Source organism: Orycteropus afer, unplaced genomic scaffold, assembly GCF_000298275.1.
Source record: "Orycteropus afer afer isolate SDZICR_OR568_19922 unplaced genomic scaffold, OryAfe1.0 scaffold00292, whole genome shotgun sequence".
In the NCBI taxonomy this organism is placed as follows: Eukaryota; Metazoa; Chordata; class Mammalia; order Tubulidentata; family Orycteropodidae; genus Orycteropus; species Orycteropus afer.
Genome location: NW_006921879.1, coordinates 4020651 through 4031873, shown reverse-complemented (window position 1 = coordinate 4031873; position 11223 = coordinate 4020651). Strand labels below are relative to the sequence as shown.

General features: G+C 47.5%; 1 protein-coding gene across 1 annotated transcript; it reads left to right on the top strand.

Annotated features, from left to right (window-relative positions):
* The first annotated feature begins 6190 nt into the window (after positions 1-6190).
* Positions 6191-7308, top strand: PPP1R3E (protein phosphatase 1 regulatory subunit 3E). The gene is made up of 2 exons (XM_007951191.2): positions 6191-6607; positions 6886-7308. Exons 1-2 carry the CDS (start codon positions 6191-6193, stop codon positions 7306-7308), a joined length of 840 nt encoding a protein of 279 aa, XP_007949382.1.
* The last annotated feature ends 3915 nt before the right edge of the window (positions 7309-11223 follow it).

Sequence of the window (11223 nt, the reverse complement as noted above, 5' to 3'; positions counted from 1 at the left end):
CACTTGGCTTTTCCTACCATAATAGCCTTTACTCCACATGTCAGGGAGCCAATGTGGGAATTCTGCCAATTGCTGAGTATATCTATTCCAATTATGCATTCTGGCACTGGGAAAATCACTACAGGATGGGTTTGGGGATGCACTGGACCCACTGTGAGACACACCTTAGCTAAGAATCCATCAATAACTTGACCTCCATATGCCCCCACTGTGACTGGTAGGCCACAATGACTCTTTGGGTCTCCTGGAATTAGTGTCAATTCAGAGCCAGTGTCCAGTAATCCCAAAAAGTCTGATTATTTCCTTTTCCCCAATGAATAGTCATTCTTATAAAAGGCCTCAGATCCCTTTGGGGAAGGCTAGGAGAAAGACTGATGTTATAGATTTTTGACAATGTAGTGGGGTTCTTCCTCAAAGGGACCTGGCCTCCCCTTCATTCAAGGGGTTGTGGGTTTGTAAACTGACTCAAGTCTGGTACTTCAACTTGACTTAAGGTAGGCCACCACATAATCCATGCCTCAGTAAGCCAACCTAATAAACTATTAGATCCTTCCTAACCTCTCGAGCTGAGACACTGAATGAAGAATCCATACTTAGTGGGCCTAAATCAATAAACTCAGACTGATCCAATCTTACATTCCTTGCACCATTATCCCACACCCTCAGTAGCCATTCCCATACATATTCTCCAGATCTGTCTGTACATGTTAGCAAAATCAAGTACGTCTTTTCAGGTATAGTGTACCACCTCCTCAGTCACACTTTCTATTTCACCTTTTGGGGCTCACTTGGACTTAACTTTAGTTATTGGTCTATTAGCAACAATAGGTGCTTGAGGCAGTTCTTGAGAGCATTCAGGAATGTCTTTCATGGCCTCTGCCTCAGACAGTGACCCAGCAGGACCAGTTTAGTTAGTCCCACCAAACTGAGGGTGTAGGGATAATGGTTTTACAGTAATCCATTCAGATGGGAGGAATTCAACAGAATTTACAGGCTCCATATCCTGATCTTCCTGATTATCTGTCCATATGTCCCCATTCCAGGTTTCAGGATCCCATTTTTTTCCAATCAGTGCCCTCACTTTAATGTCAGACACCGTTCTGGATTGGCAATTTAATTGGCATTGTAATTCAGCCACCCTTACAATAAGACTCTGGGTTTGGTTTTTAGCAGTATCAGCTCTGTTACTAGAAGATATAAGGCTTTCTTTCAGAGCACAGCTGGAAGCACTGAGGTCTTTTATGCGGTGCTTAAGCCAAGACTCAGCAGCTCTGAGCTCATCTCACTCTTCCACCACTTTGTCTAGTGTAAGTAGGACCAACCAACCAGCTTCCTTACACTCCTTATTCTGACAAAATTGCAGAAAAGTATCAAATATCTGATCACCCAGAGCGTCATTTCTCACAAGTACTTGATCTATTGGTGGTGCTATTTTCACATATTAATTTTGCCACCTCATGCCACAGATTAGTAGGGCCCTCTTTACTAGCAGGCGCAGAGTCGCTAGTGTCTTTAAGATTAATCAAACTGGAGAACCAATCTAGGAAGTCCATCCTTATGATTTTGTCTCTCTAGAATCACTCCCAGTACCAAATGTGTTAGACTGGGTTCTCTAGAGAAACAAAAAACAGCAAAGCTTACATATATATATATATATATATATATAGAGAGAGAGAGAGAGAGAGAGAGAGAGAGAGAGAGAGAGAGAGAGAGAAATTTATCTTAGGAAAATGGCTCACACACGTATAGAAGCCAGCAAGTCCAAAGTTTCTGGATCAAACGTCAAGCTGGAGGCTTTTTCTGGTTCCCGCAACTGCAGGGGCCGAGGAGCTCAAGGCTGGCAGGCAGTACACTGGCTGTTGACTCCAACAAATGATGAATCCAAGATCTCCAGGCGGAACGGTGAACTGCTCACTCACAGACAGTTGTAGGCAGCACAACAGAATCCCGATCCACAGAAGAATGTCTCTCTTCCCAGGATGTCCCTGGATATACTGGAAGCAGGCCACACTCCTAGGGAAACTCCCCTTCAACAGATTGGCCACTCAGAGCACAGTCATCGATCCCATCATGGGAACAACCACACAGAACTGGGGACCAGCCAAGTTGACACACAGCTCCAACTATCACACTAAGTAATATGCCCAAAGCCACATACTGTAAGTGGAAAAGCTGGGACTGATGTGAAAGCATATGGTATTAAGTTATGTTATACTGCTTCAAAGTCTCCTCTTCAGGTAATCAGTGTTGTTCTCACAGTCTGTATTCACATCATTTTCAAGTCCACACTCAGTTTTCTGTCTCTTTTGAGTGCACACAGCCAATTCACTGCTTTAGCCCTCCTCATTTCTTCTTTGTTCTTGGGCTGATCATTCCAGCTGCCATCAATAAAGGTGCCCCTTTCTTCAGATAATAGCCTAGTCTAGATCTTTGTTTGGAATTCTAGTTTTGACTAGGACATTCACTTGAAAAAAAATCCTTTTTTAGTCTCTGGATCCAAATATATTTCTGTTTGTCCATTTATTTATAAGTTCTTTGAGAGCAGGAACTGGATTTTTTCAGCTTTGTGTCCTCACAGAGTCCATGGTGATACAGTTAATGTGCTTGGCTACTAACTGAAAAGTTGGAGGCTCAAGTTCACCCAGAGGCACCTCGGAAGAAAGTCCTGGTGATCTTCCAAAAAATCAGCCACTATAGAACACAGCCCTATAGAACACAGTTCTACTCTCACATACATGGGGTTGCCATGAATTGGAATCAATTTGACAGCAACTCATTTTATTTTTTGTGTCCTAATAGCCTAACAGGCCCTCGGTATGTTGACTGAACAAATCAGTCAATGCCTCTGGCTGGTTATTGAACAGTTCCTGCCAGACTTTGGAAGATAACTGCAGTAGCTATTTAAGAAATAAAGGTGTAGTTGAAATAAGGTATACCTATTGGTCTCTTCCCATTTGGTGCAAAGAAAAGTGAAGAAAATAAAAAATGCATGGAAACAGTCCAAAGGACTAATGGACCATGTGAACCCCAGCCTCCATAAGTCTGAAAACCAGAACTTAATGGTACCCATCATGATGCCTGTCTACTTATGGTAACCACTGAAAGGGGTCATACTAGGAAATCCTGGATAGAGTAGGAGAAAAATGTGAAACAAAATTCAAAATCATAAAAATGACTAGGCTTACTGGTCTGATGAAGACTGGTGGAACCCTGAGATTATGGCCCTTAGACACCCTTTAAGCCTGGAACTGAACTCACCCCCATGACTCAATTTTCAGCCATACAGTAGACAGGCTTATAAGGTGAACAATAATACCAGGGAGGTATGTGCTTCTGAGAATAATCAACCAAATGAGATCCAAAGGCAGCATTTGCCCAGGGATAAATTTAGAAGGCAGGAAGGGATAGGAAAGAAGGCCAAAGGGAAATAGTAAACACAGGGAGGAAGTGGGAAGAGTGCTACACTCTGAGGATTGCAATCAATGTCATGAAATAAAATCTGTATGAATTGTTGAACCAATTTGCTCTGTAAGCTTTCACCAAATCACAATAAAAAGTTTGAAAGAAAAAAAAAAGGCTTATTTGAAATAAAGGTTCAATTTCAGACTGAGCAGCCAGAGCAACAGAGCTGCTTCTTGTTGTGTTGTTGTTATGTGCCATCGAGTCAGACCCAACTCAGCGACCCCTCCTTGGGTTTCCGAGGTGGTATCACTATGGAAGTAGATTGCCCAATCTTCCTTCCGAGGAGTGGCTGGTTGGTTTGAACTGCCAGCCTACTGGTTAGCAGTCAAGTGCCTTAGGCACTATGCTACCAGAGCTCCTAACAGAGCTGCTGGACCCACACAACTTATACCTTGGTCCAGACCTATATGCCCAAGGATCATCTAAGATCAACTTATAGACAATACAACAGTCTTTACTAGAAAACCGAAGGCCAAACAGGGTGGACTTGAACCCCATCTCTTCCTTTAATGACATATTTTCCCAGGACAACTATTTGACTAACATGTTGTGGGTTGTTAGGTGCTATTGAGTTGATTCCACTCATAGTGACTGCATGTGACAGAACTGCCCCATATGGTTTTCTTGGCTGTAATCTTTAGAGTAGGTTGCCAGGTTTTTCTCCCGTGTAGCAGCTGGGTGGGTTCAGACCACCAACCTTTTGGTTAGCAGCAAGAGTACTTAACTCTTGCACCACCAGGGCTCCTTTTGACTGTAATATACCAAAACTCACTGCCATTGAGTCAGATCCAACTCATAGCTACCCCTCCTTGGGTTTCCAAGGCAGTATCACATGGAAGTAGATTGCCCAATCTTCCTTCAGAGGAGTGGCTGGTGGGTTTGAACTGCCAGCCTTCTGGTTAGCAATCAAATGCCTTAGGCACTACATCCAGCACTCGTTATTAGTTATGTGATCCTAGGCAAGAGTCCTATCCCCTTTCTGCCTTGATTTTCTCATCGGTAATATGTTGTTGTTGTTGTTATTTGCCGTCGAGTCGGCCCCGGCTCATAGCGACCCCTCCTTGGGTTTCCAAGGCAGTATCACTACGGAAATAGGATTGCCCAACCTTCCTTCCGAGGAGTGGCTGGTGGGTATGAACAGCCAGCCTTCTGGTTAGCAGTCAAGTGCTTTAGCCACTATGCTACCAGAGCTCCCATAATAACATCCTCCACTCCAAGGTGGTTGTGGATATTTGAGTTATATTGGTAAAAGTCTTACAGCAGCACCTGTTGTTGTTGTTATGTGCCGTGGAGTCAGACCCGACTCATAGCGACCCCTCCTTGGGTTTCCGAGGCGGTATCACTATGGATAGTAGGATTGCCCATCCTTTCTTCCGAAGAGCGGCTGGTGGGTTTGAACTGCCAGCCTTCTGGTTAGCAGTCAAGTGCTTTAGCCACTATCCTACAGCAGCACCTAGCACACTGTAAATGTTCTATGAGACCAGTAAGAAAGTGGGGGGGGGGGCTTCAATTTTTTTCATGTATGTAAAAAAAAAAAATTAAAGAGAAAAAAGCCAGTTCTGTGCTCTCCTTGGTCTAAGCAGCTCCCACTGGAACTAGAGAACCTCACATTTCCCTGCCCCAGGAGAGCTGCAGCGTGTTCATTTATTCAATGATTTGAGGGGCTAGTTTGTTCTGAAATTGACCATGAATCAGACATAACCCCTGTCATCAAAGGACTTATAGTCAGTTTAGAAATCATAATTCTAACTTGTCTACTGGAAAAAAACCTGAGATCCAGAGAAGTGTGCCTTGTTCAAAGTCACGCAGCTAAATAGCACTAGAGATGAGGCTAGATTTTAGGTGTCTCCGCAACCAGAAGGCTGGCGGTTCAAACCCACCAGCCACTCCTCGGAAGGAAGGTTGGGCAATCCTACTTCCGTAGTGATACTGCCTCGGAAACCCAAGGAGGGGTCGCTATGAGTCGGGGCCGACTCGACGGCAAATAACAACAACAACAACAACAACCGCAACTCAGGCCAGGACTCCTTCCAATGGGCAGCGTATTGGGCACCCACCCCTTTGAGCACCACATCTCAGCTTCTATTTGAAAGACAATCCCTACATTTCCTGACCATCCCTTTCTGCTCCCACCGCCACACTCCTCCTGAACCTGGAGCCTAGGATTGAGAAAACACCTTGAGACCTGAAGATAAACTCACACGCTGAACTTTTTGAACCTCTCCCAGCAAGAAAGGGAAAAGTTACTTTCCTCCCGAGTTAACCCTTCCCATGCCAGAGAGGTTGAGGACGTTAAGGCTAGATGCTTCACTCAGAACCGAAAGGGTGGAGACCCCGCCCCCTGGTGCAGCAGCCCCGGCCGCGGTGAAGACAGATGGGGAGCCACTTGTCAAAGGGCTGTGGGCGGGGGCCCCGGACGCAACAGCCGCGGAACCGGAGGATGAGCGCCGTTGAGCGCACGCTCAGAGCGGACAGCTCGCAGGAGGCCGGAGGTGACAGTCCAAGACTCTGGGAGCCGACAGTGGGCCAGAGGGAGGGAAAGGTGGCCACCGAAGCGAGGCAGAGTAAGGGGAGGTGAAGGCTGCTGGAGGTGATAGCAAGGAGAGCACGCCAAGGCAGAGGGCTGCTGATCCGGCCCCGCCACTCCTGTGCGAACGCGGGGTGGACCGGAGAGAAAGGGAGGGCAGCGCTACGGCGCTGCGGGGCCCTGGAGGGACAAGGGGATGCCATGTCCCGCGAACAGCCCCCCCGCAGCGACATCCCGCGCAACCTGAGCTTCATCGCCGCGCTGACCGAGCGCGCCTACTACCGCAGCCAGAGGCCCAGCCTCGAGGAAGAGCTGGAGGAGGAGCTAGGCGAGGGCGGGACGCGGCAAGGGGCCCGGTCCCGCGCTCACGCTCCGAGTCGGGGCCGCCGGGCCCGCTCTGCACCTGCCGGAGGAGGGGCTGTCCGGGCGCCTCGCAGCCGCAGCCCCAACACCCGCAAGAGAGTGCGCTTCGCCGACGCCTTAGGTCTGGAGCTGGCCGCCGTGCGCCGCTTTCGCCCCGGAGAGCTGCCCCGGGTACCTCGCCACGTGCAGGTCCAGCTGCAAAGGGACGCTCTCCGCCACTTCGCGCCGTGCCAGCCCCGCGCCCGCAGCCTCCAGGTAAGCGGCAGGGATAGGCCCTATTCCCGAAACCTCCCCAACCCGGCCGAGGCGGAAGTGTGGGAGTGCATTTGTCAAGGGACATCTCCATCCTCAACCTTGGGCTTGCTTGTCCCTTTTGGGGTCCCCATTTTCGAGTGTCTCAAAGCCTCTGTACCAGCGGGGCCCCACTTTGACGGCTGGAACGCCGAAGTGGGCCTCTGATTGGTCCACTGCCCGATCTGACTCCACCCCCTACCTCTCGCCCGGGACTTCCTTCTCCCTCTTCTTTCCCCTAGGAGGCGCGCGCAGCCCTGGAGCCGGCCCGCGATCCAGGCTTCGCCGCTCGCTTGCAGGCGCAGCGCATCTGCCTGGAACGCGTGGAGGCGGGCCCGCTGGGCGTGGCCGGGAGCGCGCGCGTGCTGGACCTGGCCTACGAGAAGCGCGTAAGCGTCCGCTGGAGCGCCGACGGCTGGCGTAGCCAACGCGAGGCGCTCGCAGCCTACGCCGGCCCGGCCCCGCCTCCGCCTCGCGCCGACCGCTTCGCTTTCCGCCTGCCGGCTCCACCTGTTGGGGGCGCCTTGCTTTTCGCCTTGCGCTACCGTGTGACGGGTCATGAGTTCTGGGATAACAACGGCGGCCGTGACTATGCTTTACGTGGGCCAGAGCATCCAGGCAGTGCGGGAGCCCCAGAGCCCCAGGGCTGGATTCACTTTATCTGAGGGGAGGCGCTTGCGGCCCACGGCGGAGAAAACCAAAGGCACCCGGGGACAGGGAGACCTGAAAACTTCGCGAGGCAAAATGGGAGGAACCATGATTGGTTGGGATTAGACCAAAATTAGTCTAGTGCGGGAGGGAGAGGTGGGTGGGAGAAATCAAAGGGGAGTGGGAGTGGCGGGATCTTGGGAGAGACTGTGATGGAAAACGTTGGGTGGATGTGAAGGGAAGGATCCCAAAGCATAAGAGAAAGGAGACCAAAAAGGTTGTCGGAGGAAATAGAAAAAAGGGAAGAATGATGGTGCCATTCTGTTTTGTGAGTGGGCACTGCGGAGAAAGTGAGAGTTGTCATGCCTTTGCAGTAGAAAGTTAAGGTAACTAGTCAGGATTGAGGAGGTATTATATGTAAAGTAGTAGCTCAACCCAGTTGAAGTTATTTTGGTTACTCATTCATCCTCTCTTCTTGCCCACCATTGCCACCTCAGGTGCCCTAGCCCTTCCCGTCCTAGCTTTAACTCAGCCATAATTGCCTTGCTTAATCCCAGGAATTAGACCATTGCTCCCTGGTCCCTGGCTGCAGTCTCCATGGACTGACTGGAGATTGGTGGCAGGTAACAAGTCAGAGCTGCTTTCCTCCAGAGTCCAGGCAATCCTGGGGATTAAAATGGAGGTAGAAGTAACTCTGGGCCTGTCTTTGTAGCCAAATAATGAGGTGCCTAAGAGGTTGGTACACTCAGGGGCTTCCAGAACAATGCCAGCCTTACCTTTCTGGGGTGCCTTCTAATGATCTCTAAGCACTTTACGGGTTGCATTTGTCAACAGAAAAGTGAATCAAGAGAATCTCTAGTCTGATTTTTTCTGCCACAGAAGGAAAGGAAGTCACTATCTAGTGATAGAATTTTGGTCAAGTTAATTCACCTTTCTGGACCCGAGTTTCTTCCATGGGAAATTAGATTGGGATTTCCTTCTGGCTTTGACATTTTATGATCTGTGAGTGGTAGAGTTTAAATTAGAAGCCAGAGTCTTCCAACCTAGTGCTACAGTTCCGAACACACAGCTCTGAGTGTCTGATTGGGCCTGAGAATGGGTCCTCCAGTTCTTGGCACAGATGTTCCAGAGCCCAGAACGGAGCCATAACCAGCCAGCCGGGTATTAGAAGGCCTCTTCCAAATCACACCTCATCTTCTGCCCCTTGTTTTGCCCTTACCTATACAAACTTACCTGTAACAACAACAACAACATACAGACTTCAAGTCCTGAATGCTCTGGGACAACTTTGAGGAGCTACTTTTTGAGAAAATGATGCTTCAGAGCCCCCAAAATGAAAGAAAACAATATTGGGGCCTCTCTTGAAGATAAAGATGATGGATATAAGAAATTGGAAACATTTCAAATCAAGAATCAAAGCAATGTGAAGATTAAATGGTACCAGCAAGTTGGTGGTTTGCTCTATACCCTGAGCAAATGAAGTGGAAAAGCTGGATTTTTATACCCATTCATTCATGCCTTTTGACTCTCATTGATGTCATTCCTCTCCTGGTTTCTTGTTTTTCCTTTTCTCTTACCTTATTCATACGCTTCTTGCTTTTTTCTCTCTTTCATTGCCCCTCCTGCTTCTTATCAGCAATATCATTATCCCAGTTTTAGAGATGAGGGAACAGGCTCAGAGAAGCTCAGCAATCTGCTCATTACTTTCGTTTTTTCTTTTAACATACAGGGTATTTACCTTCATTTTCTCTATTTCCATTTGCCTTCCTCTTCATCCTTGTTATCTCTCCTATTCCTTCTACCACCGGAAGGGGTGGAGAACTTTTCCTCTGAGACCACAGTTGATTCACTTCCTCCCTCAGGGTCCTTGAAAGTCTTCTAGAAGGGAGAAGGAAAAGCAGCAGAAGTTCCTGATGCTACAGATGAACAAGGAGCTCCCAGGTAATCAGCTCCCCACACCCCCTTCTATCTGTTACTGATTTCACAAATTAAAAATTCTGGATCCCCTCTTCCTTATCAAGTGAGAGTATGTGTATGGTGTTTTTTGTTTTGTTTTTCATTTATATTTATTGTTTTTTTGCAGTATTCCCTCCCTTTCCCTCCCACACCTGATAACCAGCAAAGTTTTTTTTTCAATTGATTTTTTTTCAATTTTTTTATTGTAATTTGGGTGAAAGTTTACTGAGCAAATTCACTTTCCATACAGCAGTTCATACACATTTTGTCTCATGACATTGACTGCAATTCCCCACAATGTAACAGTTCTCTTTCCACTTCCTCCCCGTAGTTACCTCTTCCCCGTCCCCTCTTAGAGTATGTATGTTTATGCTTGTATGCACACATGCCAAACATGCATTCAGAATAGAATTTGGGGCTTGTCATTACCATGTCCCACCTGTCCAAAGCCTTAATCCTCTGAAGAAAGATGGCTGAAAGAGAGGCAACATGGGCCTTCCTGAAACAAATGCCCATTAAAACATCCTTATCACATTGAGAAGAGCACAGAATTTTATGCGTCTTGTGGATCATCTTCAGGCCAAAGTTCCAGCAAAGTGAAGAGAGAAACTGTACTGGAAGCTACAAGCAATGTGCTGTTAACTCATCAATGAGTAGCCCAGGGGAGAATAATGGAGAGGGAGACTGGGTTGAAGCTCAGTGTTTAATAATCTTTTGTCTTCTGTGTATGCATCACTGTAATACTATATTAACAAAAGCTCACATTTACTGAACACTTAACTGCTAAAATCTAGTAGGGTTTTGCATGCATTATTTTATTTAATCCTCAAAACTGTGAGTTGAATAATACCATTATCCCTGTTTTAGGGATGAAGAAACAGGCTCAGAGAAGCTCAACAAAATTTGTTCAAGGTCACATAGCTAGTAAGTGGAAGTTAGGATTATAAACACAGAAAATCTTGAATCCAGAGCTTGTGTGCACAACTGTGATACATGCTATTTTTTTTTTCCTTTAAAAACAAAATAAAATGTAAAACCATGCCATGTATCACCTCTTATTAGGAAAAGACCTTAGTTTTTGGTTGTGCTTCGCATTTCCATCCTTCCAGTTTCCTGAACTGGCTTGGAGAAGGCAAAGCACCGAGGGGCACAGGCTTCATCTGCTTCTCCCAAGGGCCCACCTCACCTCCTGCTAGAGAACTTGGGAACTCATTTGAACTCCAGCCTTTGCATACATTGGGATTCTCTCTCGGCCCTAACCAACCCTCCACACCTATTGGTGTGCCTCTCCCCAACCACCCACTAACCTTGAACAAGACAGTTCCCACAGTTTCCTTTAGAAGGGGGCCCAGCTAAGACAACTCAATATGGTCTGTGTTAGGACCCTCTCTGGGAGCCCTGGTATTACTAAGTGAGTAAGTGCAAACTCCAGTTTGGGGCAGAGAACCAAGGATAATCCTCTTCCCTGGGCTCTTTCTCTGTTAGAAGTACCAAGGTTCGGTCACTCCTCCATTCCCTGCTTTATAAAACCAATACCGGAGTCTTCTGGTTTTTCCATATTGAACTGCCCCAGGGCCTGGGAGCTAACCTGATAGTTTCCCTTTTTTTGTCCCAAGGCTAGCATGGGCTGAGCCGACTCCTTGTCCAAACAGTAGGTACCTCCATTGAACCTAGACTTACACAGCTATCAATGCACCTTCTGTGTGCCTGGTCCTTATGGGACTCTGGAGGGACTCGCAGTTCTGATACCTTTAGTCTGCACTCCTTCAAACTGTGACCACTGAGGATCTCCCCAACCTTCCTCACTTTGGGGTGAGCTGGTGCAGTAGTATGACAGACTCTACCATCTCATCTGTACATCCAACAAAGATTAGGCAATACGCCCTTGAACTGCTTTTTCCAAAACTTCCGTTCAAGGGCATATTGCCCCCATAAGCAAAGCAGATTACACCTAGTTGTTGCTGTTGAGGTGATTC

What these genes read in the sequence shown, in the direction of transcription:
- PPP1R3E (XM_007951191.2), top strand. Translation starts at nt 6,191, where the DNA reads ATGTCCCGCGAACAGCCCCCCCGCAGCGACATCCCGCGCAACCTGAGC. An exon ending in CCCGCGCCCGCAGCCTCCAG is followed by an intron (nt 6,608 to 6,885) that starts GTAAGCGGCAGG and finishes TCTTTCCCCTAG; the next exon opens with GAGGCGCGCGCAGCCCTGGA.